This window comes from Rhamphochromis longiceps, linkage group LG2 (genome assembly GCF_057381845.1).
Source record: "Rhamphochromis longiceps isolate RC_006_pf linkage group LG2, R_longiceps_female_GT1.1, whole genome shotgun sequence".
NCBI classification, from domain to species: Eukaryota; Metazoa; Chordata; class Actinopteri; order Cichliformes; family Cichlidae; genus Rhamphochromis; species Rhamphochromis longiceps.
This window is the reverse complement of record NC_140558.1, coordinates 26,304,652-26,330,588: the sequence shown is the minus strand read 5'-3', so window position 1 is coordinate 26,330,588 and position 25,937 is coordinate 26,304,652. Positions and strand designations below refer to the sequence as shown.

Sequence of the window (25,937 nt, the reverse complement as noted above, 5' to 3'; positions counted from 1 at the left end):
CAGAACAAAAAGCAGCCAACAAGCAAAGAATAGGTTTGAATGCCCTTCAGGAAGCCTGGAAAACTATTCCTTAAGACTACCTGAAGAAATGACAAGAAAGTTTGGCTCAGGGAGTCCAGGCTGTGCTGAATAATGAAGGTGGTTGCACCAAGTATTGGCTTTAAAGCTGTACCTCTGTCTTTGCCTTATATACTGTATTTATATAGTTATATAAGGTGAACCATATGTGTTTCAGTTAATCACTGCACTTATTTCCTATTTTCCGAGCAAAATATAAAGAAACGAGTGGTGGCTCAAGACTTTTTTGTTACGTATATAGGTGTGTGTGATAAAAGTGATTTCATTTCTGGGGCTTTTTTTGTCAATCCACACTGCTAAATGGAGTAATGTTTTTTTTTCCTTTTCTTTTACTATTTATACTCTTTGTTTACACTTTGCAAGAAGGTGTTGTCTGCTTTGCTTTCTCCTCAGCCACACTACCCAGCGGCACGTCGGGTACACTGAGACAAAATGGGCACAAACAAAATAGTGCAAATGTAGAAATACGGAGGTTTCGCTTTGATCTGCATGGCTGCCCCGTTCCCCTCCAGCAGTAGAATGGATGCGTGGCCACAAAGGCGTGGCCTGCAGACGGTGAGTACATCAAGAGTTTCTGTTGGTTTTAGCCAAAGAAAGAAAATTCCATAATTAAATAATTAAAATTTCCGCGAGCTGGGACTTAGTAGTAGTAATTATCTTTCCTTTTCCCCTAAGATGAACCTGCGGTCAGTATTTACGGCTGAGCAGCAGAGGATCCTGGAACGTTACTATGAGAATGGGATGACCAATCAGAGCAAGTCTTGCTTCCAGCTAATACTGCAGTGTGCTCAGGAGGCCAAATTGGACTTCAGTGTTGTCCGGGTAGGCCCATAAAATGTGCTTGTGCGTGTGAACGAGCAGTAGGGAACCCTTTGCTATGATTTATGCTCTGTTTCGTTTTTATTAAGGAATGTTCATGTAATGCCGCAGCAGGTAATCAAGGCAGTGAGTCAGATCTATACTATGCGAGCTCTTCATCTAGTGTAGAGTCATGAGTTATTGCCCTCACTTAGCAGAATTAGTTCCCCTAATGTTTTGCAGAATGCTTTTTTAAGTGATGTTACTGAGCTGATTGCTCTCTCCCTGCAGACATGGGTTGGCAACAAAAGGCGTAAGCTCGCCTCCAAGGTTCCCCAGAATGGAGGGGTGTCTCATTCCTTATCTAGTCATGGACTAGCTGGGGGAATGCTCTCCAATCACACATTGGCCGGAGGTGCTTTGTCCAATCACAGCCTAGCAGTAGGAGCGCTGCTTCCTGCTGACATGACTGCAGCGCGGAGCATCCAGAACCGCGTGCACCTTCTCCCTCCATCCTCGTCCTTCCCTTCTGTGTCGTCGACACCTTCCCCGCCCTCATCTTCCTCACCCCTAAGCAGTGGAAGCAACAACAACAATGATGTAATACTAACAGGGATCTACTCTCTGAACCCTGGCCCTCAGTCCCGACCGAGAGCCGCGGCCCCACCGCCTCAGTCAGACTCTGACCTCTCTGCGCACACATCCTCATCTCTGATGAACCAGGTGCTGCAGATCAGGAACAGTTCCTCCTCCTCCTCACCCGTCCACTCCAAGTTAGTGTCACTTTCTCAGAATCTCCCATCCCTCACTTCTGCCTCAGGGCCTTTAGTCTACACTGCAGTCAGAAAAGGCGCTTTATCCCTTGGGGAGGGGGGGGTAAGCGCAGGAGCAGGGGTAGTACCTCACAGCTGGACTAGACAATACGGTACAGCGCAAATTCGCCCTTGGTCCTCTTCCTCACAATCCCAGACTCAGCTTCAGCCCAGACCTCACTCCAACCCACAACCTCAGCCGCCTGCTCCGCAGAAAACTCGGGTCTCCTTGCCAGTTCACAACGCCGGCCCCTCCTCTGATCAGACACCTCGTATTCAGCAGGTTTTCACCTTGTCAGAAAAGGGCGACAGGGACCGCCTCAGACCCGGACCAAAATCAGCTCGTAAAAGCCAGGAAACCCACAGGTCAGCACCTCTGGACACCAGTCATAACTTCTCCATTGCCATGGAAACTGGAGATGAAGAAGATGAGTGGCAAAGGGAAGAAGAGTTGGCAAATATGGCCGCTCAAACACACATCCGCAGGGAGCAGACGTCAGCCAGCCCAATCGGGGCCGAAGTGTCTGTCGTGCGAGGAAACCACACACCTCCGATGACGAGCTCCAGACCCGCATTGCTTCAGGGCAGCTACTCCCTCACAGCACAGACCTCACTTACAGGGGAATCCAGCTCACAAGTAGGAGCGGTTTTATTGCTGGTACATTCGTCCCTTTAAGTGAGTTGACAGATTTAACCTGCGTGTCTTTGTGTGCAGACTGCAGTTGGTGTATCTGCTGCCCCCTGGGTTATTAGCAACTCCAGAAAGAGAACAGTAAGCGCTCTAAAGCACCACATTTATGCACGCATGTAGCATGCTGGAAATAAGTAATACAATTATAGATGCGAGACATGTAGTCAGACAGGTGTTTGTGTTTTCAGCTGCAGGATCGGACCCAGTTCAGTGATGGGGATCTTATCCAGCTAAAGCGCTACTGGGACCGAGGCATGACCAGCCTGGGCTCAGTGTGCAGGGAGAAGATCAGCGCTGCAGCAAACCAACTCAATGTAGACACTGAAATAGTCAAGGTAGCCAACTCAACAAGAAAGAAATAGCTTAATGTATTCTAGGTTTGGAAGAATCAAAAAAGAGACATGGCATTGCATACGCTACAAAACAAATGGTAAAGCTTTGGGTCTTCAGTTGTTCACTTATTTATGACATTTAGTGGAAACAGGACTATTTAACTTGTCTGAGCTCTTGAGGGCTGTTAGAAAGGAGAAAAGAACAACTTTTCTGGGTCAGGTTTTCTAACTTACTTGCACAATGTTGTGTAAAAGTCATGCTGTTATATATCAGGGGCACAGCAGGAATGCTGGTAGACTAAATATAGTCTCTAAGTCCTGACACACACACATGACCCTGTGCCATCTCACTTACAAGGATATTTATTGCAAGGAATAAAACTTTTGCCTTCAGAGTTACAGTAAATTAGGACTATCTTCAGATCACTGCAAAATAATTTCCTTGCTGCAACTGGTGCAGTTCACCATCTGACCTTGCCTTCTGACTTTGGTGATTGGATGAATCAGTGTTAGAGAATCTTGTTACAGATCAAAGAGGCAGTCCATTTGTTTAATAAGCGCACTCATAGAAAATCCGGGTATGGAAATATACCGGACACCTGCTGATACTTATCCCGGTCTCCCATTTGTTCTCACATGATTTACAGACATGGATCAGTAACAGACGGAGGAAGTACCGTCTGATGGGTATTGAAATCCCTCCACCCAAAGGTGGGCCTGCTGTATTCACAACCTCATCGCCAGGAAACCAATCGCCAGTGTCCCTCAGCCCTAACGAGGAGCGCCTCAGAACCCCTGAAATCGGAGATGACATGAACGATGGCGGCTCTGTGTGCCTGTCTGAGGGTGAGGCCGCTGATGCCGTCCGCACATTAACACATCCTGTGTACAAACCGGCATTTACGCAGTATCTATCTCAAACCTAGATGGCACCATCGATTCACAACACAGGGATGGAGAGGATGGAAACGATCTGTCCAATGCTGCTCCAATGGCCAATAATGTGGTACTTTATGAGTTCTTCTTTATATTAGAGCCTCATTAGCTTTTGTGATTTGTAGAATTCATATTAACATGTAATGATATGAGTTTAGCAATTAGGCTGAGAGTTGTCTGCTAAAACTGAAGCTAGTTTGGTTGACAGCAACTATAATTCACTGCAGTATTAAAGGGGATGCTTGGAGTGCAGTCTGTTTACCAGAAAGACTAAACCGCTAACTCCTTATAATGTGTTTCAGTACAAGCTTTAAAAATGTTGGAGATCTTAACATGCAAGTCTGTGGATGTCAACTCACTTTTAGAAACAGCCTCAGGTCTCCATTAAAGGAACTGCACATAGCAGTGGCTACATTTTTCTGAGTCTTCAAGGTTGCTACCCGGTGACTCGCAAACTTACATCACAATGTGCAATGTGCTTAGTCAGCCTTTTTTCAAAGGGGACTTTTCAACATTATAGTAGAGCTAATATTATGTTCATACATTAAGCTTTAGAGGATTTTAATTAGTACCCAGGAGAAATGTAGCAGTGTATAAAATCAAAAGCAACCTAGTGACAAATACAATGCTTACGAATACATTTCTTGACCAATCGCAGGCACATTTTTTTTTATCTTAGCTTGTTGTGATTAAAGGGTCACCATGTAGCCAATAATTGTATTTATTTTTCTCTGCCTCAGCTCATTTTTCTAAATAATAGTTCTAGAGCACTGATTAAGATGACTGTTGGGTTATTAGGTTTTAAATGAATTAGTTTTAAATAATTGTAAAAGCCTTTTCATTCTCATTCTCTGGATTATTTATTGACGAGGATGATGGTGATGTATTGTTTACTTAATTGAGGAGAGGCTTCATGTAATGTGTATAAGGGTATAATTATCACCGAAACTGTTGGAAATCATTTTTCTTTGCTCGTTTCCAGAGTTTAAAGTGATTTGATGTCTGTGTTTTTTAACAGAAGATCGAAGTGATCGATGAGGACGAGGAAGCCGATGAGGATGAATTAGTGGCTTCGGACCTTGAGCAAATGCAGAACCTGCTGGAATTCAAGGTGAAAACACCCACACAGACTGTGACACATTCACAAAGCATTGCTCACGGTGCTGTAAAAGCGGCAAGGATAAAATGCACGATGCTAAATGTGCTGTAACCTGAATTAGCATTATTTTAAATTCTGAATGGATTCTTTGCCTTGTTTGGATCCTTCTGTTTCAGCATGAGGAAGTCCAGTTCTTGGAGAATGAGCTAGAGAACCAAAAACAAAAGTACCAGGATCTTGCAAGCTTCACAAAAAGCCTGCTCAGTGCTGTGAGGAACAATGACCTGGAGAGGCAGCAGGTATGTTCACAGTCTTGTTTATATGTTAAATGAGAAAAGCTTATTATCAGTGTCTAAGCTGAGTTGTGCCGTGCATGTTTAGGAACTCATGGCCAGTCTACCTCAGCCTTCAGACCAGGAATGGGACATGACCGTGGACAGAGGAGCCCAGTCTCCTGCTGAGTCAGCAGATGAATCCTCCAACCACAGTAACCCCCAGGCAGCCTGCGCGAGCTTCAGAGACCCTCAGCTGGCCCAGGCAAACGAAGTCCCGCTGGTCACCATGATCAAAGATGATACTGATGTTGCCGAGCCCTCTGCATCAGAGGAGCAAATGCAGGAAGCAGAAGCAGAACCAGAGTGACACAGACACACTTATAGAGATGTTTCCTCACTCCAAAAAGAGGCTTATTTCAAACTATAGAGACTGTAGTGTCTAACAATTACAAAAACACTCTTGGAAAAGTCACACTCCACGCCCAGTGCCTGTGGATTGACGCTTCACTTATGACTGTTGGGCTTTTTTACTGCATATCATTCGCCTTGAGAGAACAATAAATGACCTCTAACTTAACTTTGTCTCGTGTTTTGTTTTTCTCATGTATTACTGAGTATGAGTAGGAAATTATGTAGGAATTTAAGCTGTAAAAATACAACTTCTTAAAAACATTAACAAACTTGTAACTGCAATGATCGCAGCTGCATACACACACACTGCTACTGGAGCGCCATCAGTATGAGTTCAGTTAATCAACTTCAGTGCATCCAGAATGCTGCAGTGAAAGTACTGACGGGGACTCCAAGCATACAGGCTTGAATAATCAGGCCCCATCTATCTTCATCTTATCTCACCCCAGTAGAGCACTTTGCTCTCAGGCTTTTGGCTTACTACTGGTTTCTAGGGTATTTAAAAGTAGAATGGGAGCTTCAGCTTTCAGGCCCATTTTCTGTGGACGTAACTCCCAGTTTGGAATCGGGACACAGACATCCTCTCTAATTTCAAGATTAGGCTTAAAACTTTATTTTTTTGATTAAGCTTATAGTGATGGTTGAATCAGGTGACCTCAAACCCTTCCTTAGTTACACTGCTGTAATAGTTGCAGGCTGCTCAGAGTTGGGTTGAGCCTGGTTCTGCCAGATATTTCTTCCTGTTAAAATGGAGATTTTCCTTACCACTGTCGCCAAGTGCTTCCTCAGGTTTGATTGTTAAAATACAGTTAGTCTTATTGCGAATACTGGTATTTATTAACAGATTGGCACGTAAGTTTTGACCTACTGTATCTTGACTTGTACAAGGAAGTATTAATGGCCAAATATGTACACGAATATATATTTAAATAATTAAGCTGTATTGTTTAGACTGAAGAAATGCGTGTGCCAAATCAAATAGACAAATCCACGCATGTAGTCGTTCACTACAGAAACACGGAGCATTTGTGGGTGGGAGAAAGCTGCAGAGAAAGCGGAGAGCGTTAAGCCTCTTATATGCACTTAAACCAGGGATGGAAAGGCTTATGAAACAGTGGTTTTAAAACGTACAGCTCGCACTGTTAAGATCGCTAACTTACAAATCGTTTGCGCTTTAATTTCATCATGCGTCAACAGCAAGAAAAAAGCAAAAAAAAAAAAAAAATAACTCCCTGCCTGCCACAGTCACGGTGACTAACTATTTCGGTCGCTAGCAAATAGTCCATCAACCGGATGTGTGCATGTCACACACAGCATCAGGTCCCCGCGCCACCACGTCCACTCTCCCTCCTCTCTATCTCGAGACCTGCTGCTTTGGTTTGGACGGGGGAAATCCTTAACTGAATTGCGTCATAAATACGTCAATAAAGTCCCATTCACTGACGATCAGGTACCACGGTAGCCGCCATATTCGCATCTATGGTAGGGTAGCGGTGCTTTCGGCGAGCGTGTGATCCAGTCATCAACATCGACTGTTCCCTGCGCCGACCCTCCAAACCTTTCCTCGGAGCGGCCCGCGGTTCCACAGCCTGCATCGGAGCATCGAGGCAGAAAAAAGCCGGACTTCCACAGAGGGTGGTTGGGGGGAAAGACATGCAACGTGGAGCGGGGGTCTAGGTGGACTACGATGCCTTAGACTTGGAGAGGAATCCTGGTACAAGATGGAGGTAAACAGCGTTAGTAGTGAGGTGAGTTGACAAATGCGTGTTTTGCATGTTAATCTCGCCGCGTTGCTTCTGGTTTCGTGGTGTCCCGTTAAGTTATCTCGCCCCGCTCGTCTCGGCAGAGCTTAAATTCGCATCACGACCTGCAGCGCACCGTGATGCATGCTAACGCACTAGCTAATGCTAACAGCTGGTTAGATGTTTGTTTTTATTGCACTGCCCTGATTTTTTTTTTCTTATTAGTTTAACACTTACCCGTCCCGTCTTTCGCAACGGCTCATCATTCCGCACCGACACTGGTGTTTTTACCCAATGACAGGTGCCCGTCGCGCATCTTTTTCTTGTTATTTACACTTCTCAGGAGGAGTTTACCTCCTAGCTAGCTTAGCGCTTGTAGCATTAGCAGCAGCTAGCTTGATAGCTGACAGCTTGCAGGCTTGAAAACTTGGGAGCCAAGTTGTTATCCAACCTCTACTGTTTAAGTAATAAAAGGTTGCTAAAGTATTTTAGTCTGTGTGTGTAGTAGTTAGGCAGCGCATGAATCCAGCCACTGCAGTTTTTTGTTTGTTTTTTTTGTTTAAAGTTTGTCATTAGCTGCGCTAAATCGGTCAGTCGTGTTTACTGCTGAAGGTTGGCTTGTCAGCAGTACTTGTGAATTAGTGATGCTGTTAATAACTTAATAACAAAAACGTCTGTGCGCAGCTTTATAAGTTATAATTTGACCAAAAAAGTGCACTACGCGTTTAACAATGGACTGACAGCGGCAATAAAGTGACGACGCTGTGACTGAAAATTGCGCAATATGGAGCTGTACTATTTATCACTGTTAGTACAAACCAGTGATACCTTTTTGCAATGACATCCAGAAACAGTCTTGTGATAGCTGTGGGAAGGATTCAATTTGCTTTTGCACGGGCTCGGTAATAAGGTTTTCCAGTTGCAGCAAAGCCAACTTGACATCCTAAACCTGATTTCTGGGATTCTTTGCGGTCCTTTCACATTTACACACTGAAAAAGTCCGTCTGGCAGACTTCTGTGACTTTCGTAAAGTCAACAGAAAGTTACTGAAACATCCCGGGGTTGTTTGAACTGACCCTTCCATTTTTATTGAGGTTTCTCTTGGAAACTTTTAAAGCTTTTTGTTAATCTTTCATATAATACCTTTTATAATAACTTAATCAGCTTCATGGCCCAAATATTACAATGCTTTTAATAACAATAATAATGGATTGCATTTTTATATAGCGCTTTTTCGGGACCCCTCAAAGTGCTTTACAATACCACTATTCATTCACTCTCACATTCACACACTGGTGGAGGCAAGCTACAGTTGTAGCCACAGCTGCCCTGGGGCAGACTGACAGAGGCGAGGCTGCCATGGCGCGCCATCGGCCCCTCTGGCCATCACCAGTAGGCGGTAGGTGAAATGTCTTGCCCAAGGACACAACGACCGAGACTGGGGCTCGAACCGGCAACCTTCCGATTACAAGACGAACACCCAACTCTTGAGCCATGATCGCCACTTTTAAAAAGTTTTACTGCAGACAAACACTTGAATTTGCTGTTTACTGTAAGCTGCAGCTTTGAAGACTGTGAGATTACAGAAGTAAATATCAGCTGAGCTACCTAAACCAGAGCAGTGGTGATGCTGGCTGTTTAATCAACACTGTATCAGTTCTCACATAAAAGACTTCTTTTTTCTCAGGCCAAACCCTTGTATGCCGGTATAAGTGTATGCAAAATGATATTATGTAGGATTGTCAGACATCAGATGGCTGCAAAAGGCTGGCCTGGTTGCGCTGAGTGTAGGCTGCACTCCCATTACAAGCTGTGATGAGCCACAGCAAAGGTGGGAGTGAAAAAAATCTATGTGTGAATTATGACACAAGCTCTGCCCTGGCTTCGGCCAAGCTTGGATGTTACCCTTCACAGATGCACCGAGGCGTTTGCTTTCAGCTTTATTCTGCGTTGTTTCGGCCTTTGCGGTGTCTATCTTGTCAGATTTTTTTTTTTCTTTTAAATATGTTTTTCTTGCCAGTGTTGCGCTGCTGCAGCAGCAGTAGCAAGATATTGGAAAGTGGTTTTGCTGGCCTCCGTTGTGTGGATGTACACGAGTGTATGTTGGTGGCTCCACCCACTGAGTGGGTTTGCGTAGTGCTATGACTCATACCCCTCTTCAGAGGCTTGATGGAATTCAACACACACAAACACAGTGGACTGAATACATAATGCAGGCTGCGCTTCAGCCTGTAACTGAAATATTCAGACCTGGATAATGTTTTTGTGGTCAGTCGTTTGATTTGCAGATGCCGAGATATCTGACATTCCTCCTCTGACAATGTCATTTCAGCGTGCGTGGCTGTTACAGTAAACAAAGAGGGTGTGTGTGTGGGGGGGGGGGGGGGGGGGGGGCGCTTCTTAAACGTGGTCTGCGGTCATTTAAAGTATGCATTTACCAGCATCATCAGCTAGAAGCTCTAAAAGAAACAGGCCCTATTATGTCTTGAATGCTGACTGTAGCTCCAGCAAATATCTGACTCTTGGAGCTTGTTTTTTGCTCTCACTGGGGATTAAGCTAGAATGCTAATAATGGGGGGGCTTTATAGGGACAGGATAAGGGCTGGACAGCTGGACGGGATTAAAGTATGGACTCCATACTGTTTGACAACACGCAGAGAACTACAGTTGGAAAAGGGACAGTGCCGTATTATTGCATGTGTGACTCATCGAATTCATCTGTTGAATCTTCCATCATACATGTGGGCGTGCAGCTGCTGCTGCAGTCATAGTCCTGCTCAGCTAAAAACAAGGATGAATAAGCTTTGTGAAAGTGCTTACTGCTGTTGACAACAACTCTGATCAGATTTGTTGCTTTGGCTGCAGGTCAATGGGCATCAGATCATGGATGAGCCCATGGAGGAGGGAGAGTCTTTCTCACACTGTGTAAGTAAGGCTGCGCTTTTAAGTCTTCATGTCTGTGTGCGTGAAGCGGTGACCTAACCCCACCGCCTCGTGTTTCTGTCTCATTCTGCTAATGTTTGTGTAGGATGATGGGACATATAAGGAGATTCCTATCACCCACCATGTAAAAGAGGGCTGCGAGAAAGCCGATCCGTCTCAGTTCGAACTGCTAAAAGTCCTCGGCCAGGGCTCTTTCGGCAAGGTGAGGGAACTCTGGAGATGAGTCGAGTGGTTTGTTTGTGCCGGCGCTTATATCTGTCTAAAATCCTCTCATTCGCCTTCTGTCAGGTGTTTCTTGTCAGGAAGATCCTGGGTCCAGATGCTGGTCAGTTATATGCAATGAAAGTTCTAAAAAAGGCATCTTTGAAAGGTAATGCCACTGTTGTTTTTGGCCATCTCTGCATAAAACAGCACCAGTACTGTCTGTCCAAAGTGCTGGATTTCTTTCTGAATGGCTCCATCTGTCTCCTTTGTCTCCAGTCAGGGACAGAGTTCGCACTAAGATGGAAAGAGACATTTTAGTGGAAGTCAATCATCCCTTCATAGTGAAATTGCACTACGGTAAGACAAACACTGTTTGTTTGTTTGTTTGTTTGTTTGTTTATTTATTTATTTATTTATTTATTTATTTTTAATACACATAGCATGGCTATTACACAGTTTTGAACATTTAGATGCACTCATGGACTAAAACGTCATGGAAACATCAGGATTTCATTTATTTCTTTTTCTGGGACGGAAACTTTTACATCAAGTAAAAATAAAAATTTAAAAATAAGTGAAATGTACTGCACACATTTTAAATCTTTTTTTTTTAAAACACAATGGGGTCCAGAATTTTACATAAACAAGCTTTTGGCGTAATTCTGGTAATCATTCATTTGTTTTTGGCCGAATTGGTAGAGTTCAATAAAGTTTGTTGTCCTGGCATGGAACTGGCTTTAAAGCCGAGTCAACAGATTTCAGTAGTGTTGAGGCTTTAGAGAAGCTTAATATTAGGCAATTTATCTGTTCCCCAACCAGCTTTCCTCTCTTTAAGGGCGTCACTGTCCTGTTGGAAATATAGTTGTTTTTAAGTTTCAAGAGTCTAGCTAATAGCTTGAGGTTGTGCTGAAGTTCTGCAGCCTGTCAGTGTGTGGTGATGTGAAACATGATTGGTGGTAGACTGACACTGGTGTTCCAGTAGGGGTGGGGGAAATGATCAGTGTGTCATAGTATCAGAGTGTTTTATGTGGTGATAATGTATCAATAGAGAAACACCAAATATGTGCATTTTATGAAGTGTATAAAATGTTCTGGCTCATCTCATGCACCACCATCCACCACAGCAGTAAAAATGGGAAAAGAACCTCTTTGCAAAAAATCAGTGTCAGTCTGATGATTTTCTTTCATATTCTCTGACCGACTGCAACTGCAACTTATTGTGACTATTATGGTTGCTTCGAGCTTGAGGCTGTCGCACATTCACGACCACTTTTGATCGCAACGTGATTGCGCAGGCTGGTCAATCAGCGGCAACCCTGCAGAACGGTGGTATTCCTGAAGAACAGGAAGTTTGCTGAGTGCAGTGGTAATAGTTAAATATGCATTTCGTCCAAATGTGAATTTCTTTCTATGTAGCAAGCAACAGACTTTCAATGATTGATCACAGTTAAAAAGATTGCTTGCAATAGCCAACTTGACCCCATTCAATTGATGGCAGGCTAACTCCCATCTTATGGCAACATTTATGGCAGGTTTTAGTGACAGTGCTGGTGTGTTTGGCTCATTTTACAGCAAGAAAAACTTGACGTGAGATGACTTTGTCTTATTGGATTAAACAGGCACTGTTAAAGATAATCTTTGAGGACATAATTTGCAGTTGGAAAAGGTGATAAATTACAATATATGTTGCAATACTCTGCACATTGCAAAATGTTAGAAATGGCAGTAATATTGTATTCATGGGGTGTCTGCTCATTCCCACTTCTGCCTTCTAGCCGCTTCTACTTCAATGCAGACCTGTGCTTTGGTGATTTCTGGATAATTTCTCCAACTTTGTGTCAGCCGAGCCGAATGTTGTTGTCGTTTTTAACGTGTAAACGTCGGACAATTTCAGAAAAAACGGTCAGGACATTTTCTACAGTTGCCCTTTCTCCTTAGCACAAAGAATGAAAGGTTCTACTTCAGGTGCTTTTAACACAACTGGAACTACTCAGTGTTGTTTATACGAGGGTGCTGCCTTGATAGAGCACGCTGAAAGCGGTAAACATGACGCCCACTCAGTAGGTGAACGCACCTGACAGATAGCTGCGCTGCTCACACATCTGCATAATTCGACATCGCAGACTTTATAGTAGGGAGCTATCAGGTTAAAGACCGGCTAATGTTCAGTCTGACTGCATTTGTGTTCCCCCGTGCACGTCTGTTGGGTGATGTCTGGAGGAGTTCAGGGCTGTAGTGCACGCATCAAAGCTTTTGAGTCCTTTTCAGACTCTGACAAAGTGGCTGCACTTCATTTAAACTGATAATCTTAGACTATAAAAGTCTTTAGAAATGGCTTCAAGAGATGTCCCCGACTTGTGCAAAATCGTCTTTCTCAGACGTGCTCTGAGCTCCTTGGACTTGCTGGTGAGTCTAGTCATTCACCAGCATTTGGAACTTGCAGCAGCGCTGAATTAATACGCGGATGTAAAGTTTTGAGCCTCTACATGGGATCAGAACCATGTGTTCATTTCAGGGTTTTTTTGCTTTCTGCTCCAGAAAAAAACAGTTTGCAGAACTGATTGAAATCAGATGTTGCTGTAACGTCTCATGTGCGTGTAACTGTATGATCATACAGAATGAATTCAGGGTGGGTTTAACATGGCGTAAGCTGTTTATCCGCATCGTGTTTCAGTCAGAAATGCCTTTAACCTCATTTAACAAAATATTTTTGAATGCTTTAGTTATTTAACAGGATTTGACATTTCATCTCGACATCTCTGTTAAATCACAATACTGTTGGCTTGTGGATAAATTGTCAGTTTCCTGTCTCCGCAGCCTTTCAGACAGAAGGGAAACTGTATTTAATACTGGACTTTCTCAGGGGAGGGGATGTATTCACTCGCTTATCCAAAGAGGTAAGCTGGCATTCTGTTGTCTTACATGTTGTTGTGTCTTCAAGCTTATTTTTGTCTTTATTCTGTTTATTTTGTACTTCGGTTAAAAAAAAAAAAAAAAAATCTGAGATGTTCTTAAAAATAAAAATCCTGTTAGTGCCCATGTTTGTGAAACTCAGAGCTACAGATGCCAAAATGTTAATTTATAAACCCTAAGGAAATGTAAATATGACGGCAACTAATGGAGCAGGTGCAATTTTAGTATGCAAGAGTATTTTATTTATTTTAAAAGCGCATAAATGTGCCAAGTCATTTGTCTCTGATATCTTCTGTTTGTTTTTTATTCAAATTCCGACTTGAATTCCTCATGAAAAGGCAAGTGCTTTTCCTCGGAATCTTTATTCCCCCTTTTTCATCATCAGCTGCTTGTCAGTCAGATTCCCGGCTCAGCTTTTCTCAGATGCTTTCAGGGCACTCAGACAATGTGTGATTGTTCTCTGGATAGACCTATTGTTGAAAGCATGTCTCAGAACCAAAGCGATAGCTGCCAGCGGCGTCAGATCAACAGCTTGCCGAATCCTGAAACGTATTTGAAATGTTGATGTTGTTGTGACAATAACGATAATACTCTTTTTCTCTGTTTTGGTAACTGAAGCTTAATATTCAAGTTTGGTTTTGTTTTTTTGTTTGTTTGGTTTTTTTTTGTTTCCTTTGCTGCTGCTGAATTTCTCTTCAGAGTTCAAAGAGTAAATTTGTCCAGTTCTTATCAGGTTATGTTTACAGAGGAAGATGTGAAATTCTACCTTGCAGAGCTGGCCCTGGCCCTCGACCATCTGCACAACCTGGGCATAGTTTACAGAGATCTCAAGCCAGAGAAGTAAGAATCACAGACCTCATCTTCCCCTTTCAGCCTGTCGTAGCAAAGCCCTGCGCAATGGCACAGAACGGAGTACAGAAGGGAACTGCAAAAGCCGATTGCTTTTGGTTTCATTACAAACATTTTCAAGTACAAAACCACTTTGATCTTTCACCTATATTGCTGCAAACTATATTGTGTGTGTGTGTGTGTGTGTGTGTGTGTGTGTGTGTGTGTGTGTGTGTGTGTGTGTGTGTGTGTGTGTGTGTGTGTGTGTGTGTGTGTGTGTGTGTGTGTGTGTGTGTGTGTGTGTGTGTGTGTGTGTGTGTGTTGTTAGCAGCTAATACAATTAACATATAGTCTGAATTAAAACAATAGCTGTAAAAACAATAGACCTATTGATTACACAGCCACGTAAAATAAAATGTGACTAATCAATATATATGTATGCATAAATTCAAATAGTTAAAGTTTTTTTTTTTTTTTTTTAAATCTGACTTAAAAAAAAAGATAAAGATCTCTGCTCAGTTTGAGTCTGCGTTAGTTTCCCCACGGTGTGCGGCCCTCACACACACGGAGTGGAGCAGAGTAAAGCTGACAACATGCCAGGTCACTGTAAATGCAAGGCAGCGTTTGACGCTTGTTGGGAGGCTAACATAGCAGTTGGAATGGAGAAAGAAGCTGTATGAGGCTCTCTTATTGTCGGCTCACTCAGCCAAAACGAGTCGCAAAAAAAAGTCAGAAACTGCTGAACGACTGCGAAACAAACAACTTATTGGTGAGAGAGGGTGAGATACCTCCAGACAGCACCTGCCTTTGCTGTCATGCACTTTAAAAAAAGAAAAACCATAATTATCAGTATTGGATCACAGTTCCTTACAAATACAAAATTGCTCCATCTCTAATATGATTTCATTTCTGTAAATGAAAATTTAACATAAATACATACCATAAATCTAGGAAAATTTCTCCATATCACAAGGCGGATTTGATGAAACATTCATTTTTTCAAGAAAATCAGTTGAAGGGTTATTTTTGTTTTCTAACTTACCTGCTGTATGAAAATAAATTTTGGTTTAGTTTTTCCGGCTTTTGCTCCGTTTTTCATAAAATGTCTGCAGCGTACGGATTGAACGTTTTATACAAACCTCTCAGAACTCACTCGCTTTAGTCATGCTTTATGCAGAAATCACAAAACATGAGATTCTTTGATGCTCACCTCTGTGAAATCTCTGTCTTTCAGCATCTTACTTGATGAAGCTGGACACATAAAGTTAACAGGTATGAGCTACCTTACTTTTTTTGACTATGAAGAATCAGGAAAGAGTCTAATGTAGTTAACCTGTTAAATATGACCATGCTTAAAGTGATAGATGTGCCACTACTGTTGAGTATTGAGTCCTACTAGTTTTGTTGTTTGTCAAATATCTTACACGTGTGCTCCTCACACACGACGGAGTTTCACTGCCAGAGACGCCCGATGTTGCTGTCAGAAATCAAACTAACAGTCGGAAATGTCCTCCTGCTTTCTCTCATTTGATGATGATGGATCAGTGTAGCCGTGTTTCACTTCTGCTTATTATGAGTTTCGTAATAATGATATTGATTAGATGCATCAACAAAACATTAAAAATTTTAAGATCAGTTTTTAATGCAAAGGTAAAATTATGCCTTAAACAAAAGCAAATCTGTGATCACTGAAATGAGTTAACTGTTTCTATTTATTTCCTGTTTGTTGTGGTTGCTGTTGCTGTTTTCTAACTGTTTGATTTATATTTGTGTTGCTATACTGCATCTTAAAAGCCTAACCAGGAAAAGATCTGCAAGTTAGCTTGGTTAGAAGTCGTACGTGTATTGCATTGGTTACGTTTTTATTTAAATGCAGCAACGTTAATATGCATGGTCTGTGTTTTGTATAAATAAGTAAAATCCAAATGCAAACATTTGCAGTAAATCTGTAACTTCTTGCCTAAAACTTTACTATGTTACACAGACTTTGGTTTGAGTAAAGAGTCGGTAGATGCTGATAAGAAGGCATATTCCTTCTGTGGTACGGTGGAGTATATGGCCCCTGAGGTGGTCAACAGGAGAGGACACACGCAGAGTGCAGACTGGTGGTCTCTGGGAGTACTTATGGTACGCAACCTCACACAAACCTGATTTAAATAGGAAGAAAAGACATGGGACATATGTATTCATAGGAATTTTATACATTAAAGTAAAAGGAAAAAACCTGACCTATGGTGTGTTTGCAGTTTGAAATGCTCACAGGGACGTTACCATTCCAAGGGAAAGACCGCAATGAGACTATGAACATGATTCTCAAGTGAGTCATTATGAATGACATCATTAAGGCATGTCAGACAAGTTTTGATATGTAGATGATAACAGTGACACCCCCCCATGTTCATCTGTCACTCTGTTGTCTCTCTCCCTGCAGAGCTAAGTTGGGAATGCCCCAGTTCCTTAGTTTGGAAGCCCAGAGTTTGCTGAGAATGCTGTTTAAACGTAACCCTGCTAACAGGCTAGGTAAGGAAACGTGATCGTCAAGTCACGCTGTTCACTAAGCCTAAGGTTGGTTAACATTTTGGCATCCGCTTCTACCTCGAAATCGGCCAAGAGGTTAATAATGTGCGGATGAGTCGATGAAAAGCAATAACGCTGGGTTAACTGAACCAGAGCCATCTGTGTCTTTAGGGGCCGGGCCCGACGGCGTGGAAGAGATCAAACGCCATGCATTCTTTTCCACCATCGACTGGAATGTGAGTGCACACACCAACACGCACTTCTCACACTCTTTTTCTTTTTTCCTCCTCTCTCCCACACACCCACACGCATAAACACACACACACAACTCCCCAGCTTCTGCTGAGGATTCACACCTAACAAATGCTTGGCGTGGTGACTACTGGCCATCAGTCTTGGCCACGGGATCTGTGTTTGTGTGTGTGTGCGCGTATGTGTGTGTGCATGAGTCTGGGCAGAGGTCCAATTCTCACTGTGTGTGCACTAATAGCCCTGCATGAGCGTTTAAGAGCCGGCAGGATGCTATTGGCCGGACCAAGCGGTGGTGGGATTTCAGGGGGTTAATCTGGGAGGGGGTCTTGGCCTCTCCTGCACATATGTTCACACGCTCCAGACGGCCTGTGATAGTTTGATTCCTCACACGTTTACGTGTCTCCTGCATTTTTGTACCTGCAGAAACTGTACAGGAGAGAGCTCCAGCCCCCGTTCAAGCCCGCAGCAGGTAAACCAGATGACACGTTCTGCTTTGACCCAGAGTTCACCGCTAAAACGCCGAAAGGTACACCTACACACACACACACACACAAGCACGCACGCACGTTCTGCTCACATGTTTTTAAGCTTACAAGCAACAGCTAGTCCTGCAGCCATGGAAACAGCAACTGCAAAATGTTAGTGGGTGTTTATGTTAGTCTGTTTATATTCTGAATTATCTTGGTTTATTTAGACTCCCCAGGTATCCCGCCCAGTGCTAATGCACACCAGCTCTTCAAAGGCTTCAGTTTTGTTGCGCCGACCCCCATGGATGAGAACAAGGGCTCCCCGCTGCTCAGCATCCTCCCCATAGTTCAGGTGAAGATGCATTATCGTAACCTTGTATTCGCTCACTCTTTACACGAGGTACTTAATGGTACTTGAAGTATTGTCTTGCATGCACGAAGCTCACACAGACTTTTTTTTTCTCTTTTCATGAAGCAGCGTTCATGAGAAACTATTGTAATCTCTAGAAATTCAGCAGTTTCTCCTCCTGTTTTGGAGCCATGCATAAATTTCATGATGCAGTTGCAGCTCTGTTCAGAACACAGTAAGACAGATCGGTCACTGAAACATTGTAACTAATACCTGAGTGCTGCTGACACGGTTTCTTTCTGTTGCCTGCTGATTGTAATTACAGTGGAATAGTTTGGATTGGTGGCAGAGGTCTAGGATCCAAATTAAATGATCTTGTAATGACTGTTCTGCTGCTGACCGACACAAACAAACAGGCACATTACAAAGTTGATGGCAGGTTTGCTGCGGAGCACCTGTGTAAATGTGCAGCAATAGTTTCACTCTGGACAGTTTGGTGCAGATGTCCACCTGAACTTTAGGTTGACCTGCTAAACATTTGGTGGTTAAAGGTCAAACTATTAGATAAAATGATGAAGTACTCAGTCTTTTTATTTTTTTTCTTCTCCAAAGGTCAACTTCACTGACATTATGTTCTTTGTTGTGGGACTCAAATTACCAGGATGCTCTAACATTTGATACACGTTGTTGACTTGCATAGACAAGCTGAAGTGTTACTTGCATCCTTCAGCGTCGCTCGTGAAGGACACGAGGTGATGCTGTGCTGGAACTTTTTTTTTTTTTTTTTTTGTAATGTCACAGGACACTGTATAAATGTTAATGATTCCTGCCCTTTCCAGCTGCACGGAGGCTCAGCCAAGTTCTCCGACATGTACGAGCTGCAGGAGGACATCGGGGTCGGCTCCTACTCTATTTGTAAACGCTGTGTACACCGAGTCTCTGCCATGGACTATGCTGTGAAGGTAACCGGCTGTTTCCTTGTGACCTCTGAACATGTTAAAGAATCTATACCAGAGGACAGAAGTGTTTTGTTTTTTTTAGATGGCTTGTTTTCTCATAACTGCATCTCGATCATGTTGGGAAATTTCATTATGTTTATGTAAATTACATTTACATTACAGCACAAATGTGCACTCGGAGTCAGGCGTGAGCTGTTTAGAATTTGGGTTCTTTCAAAATCACTGCATCTTCACTGCCAGTCCTCAAGAACTGACACTGATTATAGCAAAAGTTCATAAAAATGTCTAAAAGTAGAAGTTCTTTAAAAACATATGTGAATGTCAGACGCTTGAATTGGTGACACAAATCTGTGGAGCCTGCTTTATTCCTCCAAAGCCTTTCCTGTGTGCGTTCTCATGCTTGGACAGGCATGGATGTAAACTGCAGCTTCTTTAGCTTGCAGTGTCCTGCAGCTGCAGGTTAATAGATCGCTAAGTGGCACGACTGGTTCGTTTTATTACACATGCTTTGCACCTCTTGGTAGAGCCAATGAAAGTACAGTTGATGTGTGTAGAATAAGAGTTTGTGGACATCAGCGTCTTTAACTATCGATACATTTAAAACAGAGCGACTCAAATGGAATTTGGTTATTCATAAAGCACCAGCAGATGGCAGCACAGCTTCAGTTTGCTTTTAGTGTCTCAAGTCTCTGATAGAAGTTAGAGTTGTTTGATCACTAATACTGTGTTTGTGTTTCACTCAGATTATAGACAAAAGTAAGAGGGACCCCTCTGAAGAGATTGAAATCCTGATGCGATATGGACAGCACCCCAACATCATCACTCTGAAAGACGTCAGTGACATTTATGTGTGAGCTTTCCGACACAGTCGGCTTTTGGCGGGTATATTCTGACGGGTTGTGTTGTCTCTGTGTCAGGTGTATGACGAGGGCAGGTATGTATACCTGGTGACGGAGCTGATGAAGGGAGGGGAGCTGCTGGATCGAATCCTCAGGCAGAAGTTTTTCTCCGAGAGAGAAGCAAGTGCTGTTCTTTACACCATTACAAAGACTGTTGACTACCTCCACTGCCAAGGGGTGAGGAAACGCTTACACGCGCGTGCACAGCAGAGTTAATTTGGACACGTTTTCTGAATATCTTCTCCTTCTCCTCAGGTAGTACACCGAGACCTGAAGCCCAGCAACATCCTGTACATGGACGACTCGGGGAATCCCGACTCCATCAGGATCTGTGATTTTGGATTCGCTAAACAGCTCCGGGGAGGCAACGGCCTCCTTCTAACCCCCTGTTACACCGCCAACTTTGTGGCACCAGAGGTGAGCAGGAAGCAAGGCAAAAAAAGAGAATCCATGATCTGCTTTGTTTCTGAGTCTGATGGCTTGTGTTGTTCTTTGTTTCCGTAGGTACTAATGCGACAAGGTTATGATGCAGCCTGTGATATATGGAGCCTTGGAGTCTTGCTGTATACCATGTTAGCAGGGTAAGACTGCACACAGAACTCTCAGGAGTCGTTTGGATGATTAATAGCAAACTGCATGTGATGCGATTATGCATTTCATAATCTGCGCTTTGTTTTCATCGCTGTCAGGTACACACCGTTCGCTAATGGGCCAAACGACACACCGGAAGAGATTCTTCTCCGGATAGGATCTGGGAAGTTCTCTTTGACGGGTGGCAACTGGGATACTGTGTCAGACAGCTCGAAGGTACACACTGACACATTGTTCTAAATCCTTTTGTTCAGGCTTCCTTTTAAGCAGCTGTGATGTTTCCTTTTGTAAACCTAGCGTTGTAAAGTTTAATGAAGACGACCCGCTTTTCCCATGTACTTAAAAGTTTGATACAAATTATGCCGTTGACTTAAAATTGGCCAGAATTAAACCTTTATACCCGTATGAATTCATAGTGGCTTTTTAAAATGTGCCCTTTAATCTTTAGAAATCTGTATTTGTGTATTCCAGGACTTGCTGTCCCATATGCTCCATGTGGACCCTCACCAGCGATACACAGCAGAGCAGGTTCTAAAGCATTCCTGGATCACGTGCAGAGATACGCTACCGCACTTCCAGCTCACACGCCATGATGCACCGCACCTCGTCAAGGTGAGTAGATCCAACCGTATCCCGCTAACAAAGACCTCAATTTACAGGAACAATTATTATTATCTACTACAGTTAAATGATTAGTAACACCTCAACATGTGTGCTGGACTTAAGACCTGTAAGAGTTTTCTCATTTACCTCAGAAGATTTGTGCCCTGTGTGCACAGATGGACAGTGATAACGTTGTATTTAGAAGGAAGTTGTTGTGTTTTTTTTTTTTTTGTTTTTTTTTTTATTTATGGAGCGATGTGCGGTGGAAACGAGCAGATTTGTGAGCAGATGAGGAGGCTGAGGAAGAGTAAACGGTTTAGTGGAGGCTATTTGTGGAGCCACTGCTGGTACTTGTGTACGGAGGCGCGTGTGGGCGCAAAGTTGGAGCTAAAAGTGTTCAGATCGTGATGTCGGTGGCTTCAGTGAAACAGATTTCCTCCAAAACGTCAGGATTTTGAGGACTTTTTTTATTTATTTTTTGTCCACTGCTGCCAAATGAAAGGGCCAGTTTGGGGACGTAATTCTTCAGCAGATGCTTTAAAACAAACCACAGACTGAGCAGATCCTGTATACTGCCGAAGGTTGTTTCAAAGTTTAGGCGTCACAAATTGAAAAGCACAGTAATGCCTGTATTTAAGACTGGAGCCAGAAATGGGTCTAAGGCAAATGAGTGGAGAGGTCAATCATTTCTGCCCTCACTCTGCTGGAATACGGACACCCTAATGTAGCTGGACACACGGGGGCCAGGTCAGGTTGTCTGGGTATCATTTGTGCTAAGCACTCGACCCAGCTGAGCTGACCTCTCTTAATCTCAGAGAGCAGCAGCTGTATAAAAGGCCAGAGTCATGCACAGGATTTTGCTTCTGACTTTTTACACTTCCTGATCCGGTGATAATGTCGCCATTAAAGGAAGGACCAGATTAACAGCAGGTTTCAGTCCTAAAAATCCAAGAATTCTTTGTTAATCCTTGTGTCTCCAGACTGCTCAGTTAACATTAGGTAGCCTGGACTAGAGCAGGGCGATATGACCAAAAATATTTATCACCATATACATTTGAAAATTTGCGATAACGATATAACTGACGATATAATTGACACTAGACAAAATACTTTACAACTCCACAACTTTATTAGTGAAAAAAAACATCAATGTATTTTCGCTTAAACAAGCAGCTGTTTTTTATGTGCATTAAAGTTATCTAAAAATTTAACAGTGCAAATGCAAATTTCTTGCTGACAGTTTAACCAAAAGGCATTTCCAGTGGGAATTGGCCGACATATCCTCAGCATAACCACGTATAATATCCACAAAACTTAGAAAGAGGTTATACACATACAATACGGTAACATTATGTTGAAGCACAGTACGTATCACTCTGCGAGGCTCCTCCCTATGATAGCCATAATGCTCCGACAATCCATCAAGCGGTGCGGGTTCGTAGCTTAGCAAAGTCGTACTAAAACATTCGACAGATTTTCGAGCGCCGTGTACATAAAATCATTTCGAGGTCAGTAAACAACCAGAATTCATACATAAGGCACACGGGATTATAAGGGGCACTGTCGATTTTCAGAAAAATCAAAGGATTGATTTTAAGTGTGCCGTATTTTCCAAAAAACACGGTAATAACGACGGCCCGCTAGCATGCTCTACCAAAAATAGTGCTTTGTTGTGTATCTGACGGATGAAAGCCAAACCAGTTCCACACCACTGAAGTTGCAGCATTTTTACAAACCAGTTCTGGTTCATTCGTTTTATTCAACGATCCGCTTTCGCTCTTCTCATTCTCCGTCGCAGGCACGCTTTTTCCTACATGTGTGTATGAAAACAAAGGCACTGCGCATGCGCGTTTTACCCAAATTCTATTGCGATATTTCATTTTCTTATCGTTGCCCAACATTATACCGGTATTACCGTGAACGGTATGATATGACCCAGCCCTAGCCTGGACTGCACCGTAACCTCTGCTGGTCATGTCAGAATTCTGCCTAATGTCTACTTTCAATAATTAACTGTATCCACACAGAAAAGCTCATTAAACTGTAAACCGCAGAAACATTAGATGCCTAATCAAGGACTCTTAGACTGTGTGGCAGAGTAGCTGCTTGTCATGTTTTTATTTTTCTTACTGGGGGGGAAGGGAAAACAATTCGATGTGGATCACAGAGGATTACTAAAAGAGGAGGAAGTTACCCAAAGACATTTTCAAATCACCTTTCAGCCTTGGTTGTCAGTATATTGGCCCCTACCTGTCACTCAAATGTATCATATCCATTATAACAGCGGTCTCCGTCCTCTTTTGCGCCTCGGATCGGTTTAATGTCAGACAGTATTTTCACGGACCGGCCTTTAAGGTGTCTCTGATAAATACAACAAAATAAAATGATACGGCCGAGACAAAAACTGTGGTATTTTGTAAATATAATAATAAATGTGAATTCACTGTGTAATTGTAATTTTATTAGCAGCGTCCTCCTGAAATGCGTCAACAACGTTGAGAGTAACATCCTCCTCTCTGCCCCTTAGTGCTCTGGTCGCTATGGTAATGCGTAAATATTTCTTTCAAAATAAGACTCACAACTACAACACTGGGAAAGACCCAGGGAAACGGAGTTAACGATAAAAACCTTGAAAACCACAAATTTTACACCCGAGCCTCAACTCTCACGGTCCAGTACCAAACGACTCACGGACCGGTGAGCCATTAAACAAAAAATAGTTTAGATATTTTAATTTTTACTGTAAAGTTAGATTTTCAAACTTTTTGGGAGTCTTAAACAGCCATTTGAGGAACTGCGGTTGGTTGGACAAAACATGTGACCATCTCATTTACCAAATCTGGGAAAATGTGATCGACACAGATGGGAAAATATGACAATTTACAGTGGCTTGCAAAAGTATTCGGCCCCCTTGAAGTTTTCCACATTTTGTCACATTACAGCCACAAACATGAATCAATTTTATTGGAATCCCACGTGAAAGACCAACACAAAGTGGTGTACACGTGAGAAGTGGAAGGAAAATCATACATGATTCCAAACATTTTTCACAAATAAATAACTGCAAAGTGGGGTGTGCGTAATTATTCAGCCCCCTGAGTCAATACTTTGTAGAACCACCTTTTGCTGCAATTCCAGCTGCCAGTCTTTTAGGGTATGTCTCTACCAGCTTTGCACATCTAGAGACTGAAATGCTTGCCCATTCTTCTTTGCAAAACAGCTCCAGCTCAGATTAGATGGACAGCGTTTGTGAACAGCAGTTTTCAGATCTTGCCACAGATTATCGATTGGATTTAGACACCAGACAGGTCAGGGATAAAGTTATTGAGAAATTTAAAGCAGGCTTAGGCTACAAAAAGATTTCCCAAGCCTTGAACATCCCACAGAGCACTGTTCAAGCGATCATTCAGAAATGGAAGGAGTATGGCACAACTGTAAACCTACCAAGACAAGGCCGTCCACCTAAACTCACAGGCCGAACAATGAGCGCGCTGATCAGAAATGCAGCCAAGAGGCCCATGGTGACTGTGGATGAGCTGCAGAGATCTACAGCTCAGGTGGGGGAATATGTCCATTTTTGGCCAAAATGCAAAACACTATGTGTGGCGGAAAACTAACACTACACATCACTCTGAACACACCATCCCCACTGTCAAATATGGTGGTGGCAGCATCATGCTCTGGGGGTGCTTCTCTTCAGCAGGGACAGGGAAGCTGGTCAGAGTTGATGGGAAGATGGATGGAGCCAAATACAGGGCAATCTTGGAAGAAAACCTCTTGGAGTCTGCAAAAGACTTGAGACTGGGGCGGAGGTTCACCTTCCAGCAGGACAACGACCCTAAACATAAAGCCAGGGCAACAATGGAATGGTTTAAAACAAAACATATCCATGTGTTAGAACGGCCCAGTCAAAGTCCAGATCTAAATCCAATCGAGAATCTGTGGCAAGATCTGAAAACTGCTGTTCACAAACGCTGTCCATCTAATCTGACTGAGCTGGAGCTGTTTTGCAAAGAAGAATGGGCAAGGATTTCAGTCTCTAGATGTGCAAAGCTGGTAGAGACAAACCCTAAAAGACTGGCAGCTGGAATTGCAGCAAAAGGTGGTTCTACAAAGTATTGACTCAGGGGGCTGAATAATTACGCACACCCCACTTTGCAATTATTTATTTGTGAAAAATGTTTGGAATCATGTATGATTTTCATTCCACTTCTCACGTGTACACCACTTTGTGTTGGTCTTTCACGTGGAATTCCAATAAAATTGATTCATGTTTGTGGCTGTAATGTGACAAAATGTGGAAAAGGTCAAGGGGGCTGAATACTTTTGCAAGCCACTGTATATGCAAAACATTCATTGGTTACTAAAACACTGTAACTTTAACAATATTTCGTCAGCTTCTGTTACATTATTGAAACTATATTATCTTTTTCCCAGCCAGTAAGAAACAATTTAATTATATATTTATACAGTAGCAGTGGTGGTGAGGCCAGCTGAAACATTAAAGCCACGTGTCTTTGTTTCATCAGGGAGCGATGGCTGCCACCTATTCAGCTCTGAGCCAGAAGACGAGTCAGCCAGTGTTGGAGCCTGTGGCGGCATCCAGTTTAGCCCAGAGACGCAGCATGAAGAAACTCACCTCAACGGACATGTAGACCCATGTTTCTCACCCACCAGTTTTGATCTCACTCTGTCAGACTCATACGCAAACAAGAAAAAGCAAAAAGTACGCGCACACCCACAGCCCCAAGTCTTGGCCAGTCAGAACTACTGTCTCCCAGGTTTTCTTTTTTTAAAAAAAAAAAAAATCTATTTATTTGAAACACCGGAACATCTGCAATCACACACACACACACACACAGGACGAGGTTGCGTTGCAGAAGTCAGCCGAAGACGAACAGAGGAACCTCGTATCTGTTACTGCTGGGGAGACAGACTTGTATTTATTTCCACAGCTTCTCATATGCACTTACCCTCCTCGCCTTTCATTCTTTCTTCCTTTTTATGTGAGGAAGAAACGCACCAGCTGATGTTTTCCTTCACTGTGATTGGCTGATTAAAAAGCTGCTTTGGTTAAACTGTGCTCCCCCCCCACACACTGCTCTTCATCTTCGCTCCGCCATCCTCCTCTCCCCTCATTTGCTTTTACTCTTTTTTTTTTTTTTTTCTTTTTTTTTTTTTTTCAACGTGAAGTAATGATTTATGTGTGAGAGTGCTGGCAAGTTGGTATTGACTGAG

At 42.9% G+C, this 25,937-nt stretch overlaps 2 protein-coding genes across 2 annotated transcripts; both read left to right on the top strand.

The window, feature by feature from the left end:
- Positions 1–552: 552 nt before the first annotated feature.
- Positions 553–5,598, top strand: hdx (highly divergent homeobox). The gene is made up of 10 exons (XM_085420507.1): positions 553–633; positions 754–900; positions 1,168–2,325; positions 2,404–2,460; positions 2,568–2,714; positions 3,359–3,557; positions 3,638–3,717; positions 4,666–4,758; positions 4,923–5,045; positions 5,128–5,598. The coding sequence occupies exons 1-10, from the start codon at positions 568–570 to the stop codon at positions 5,386–5,388; spliced, it is 2,331 nt and encodes a 776-aa protein (XP_085276633.1). The 5' UTR covers positions 553–567; the 3' UTR covers positions 5,389–5,598.
- A 1,073-nt stretch (positions 5,599–6,671) lies between these two features.
- LOC146677312 (ribosomal protein S6 kinase alpha-6) lies at positions 6,672–25,489 on the top strand. Its single transcript, XM_085420498.1, has 22 exons — positions 6,672–7,180; positions 10,040–10,099; positions 10,203–10,319; positions 10,406–10,487; positions 10,598–10,678; positions 13,139–13,218; positions 13,968–14,074; positions 15,297–15,334; positions 16,047–16,189; positions 16,309–16,379; positions 16,494–16,582; positions 16,751–16,815; positions 17,255–17,357; positions 17,526–17,650; positions 18,487–18,609; positions 19,350–19,439; positions 19,524–19,682; positions 19,761–19,922; positions 20,010–20,086; positions 20,195–20,312; positions 20,568–20,708; positions 25,229–25,489. The coding sequence occupies exons 1-22, from the start codon at positions 7,154–7,156 to the stop codon at positions 25,352–25,354; spliced, it is 2,184 nt and encodes a 727-aa protein (XP_085276624.1). The 5' UTR covers positions 6,672–7,153; the 3' UTR covers positions 25,355–25,489.
- Positions 25,490–25,937: the final 448 nt, after the last annotated feature.

Bases quoted from the DNA above. Each gene is read 5' to 3' on its own strand.
- hdx (XM_085420507.1), top strand. From the start codon at position 568: ATGGCTGCCCCGTTCCCCTCCAGCAGTAGAATGGATGCGTGGCCACAA. The intron at 901-1,167 runs GTAGGCCCATAA...CTCTCCCTGCAG, and splicing joins TGGACTTCAGTGTTGTCCGG to ACATGGGTTGGCAACAAAAG. The intron at 2,715-3,358 runs GTAGCCAACTCA...CATGATTTACAG, and splicing joins TAGACACTGAAATAGTCAAG to ACATGGATCAGTAACAGACG.
- LOC146677312 (XM_085420498.1), top strand. From the start codon at position 7,154: ATGGAGGTAAACAGCGTTAGTAGTGAG. The intron at 16,583-16,750 runs GTAAGGAAACGT...CTGTGTCTTTAG, and splicing joins TAACCCTGCTAACAGGCTAG to GGGCCGGGCCCGACGGCGTG. The intron at 17,358-17,525 runs GTACACCTACAC...TGGTTTATTTAG, and splicing joins CACCGCTAAAACGCCGAAAG to ACTCCCCAGGTATCCCGCCC.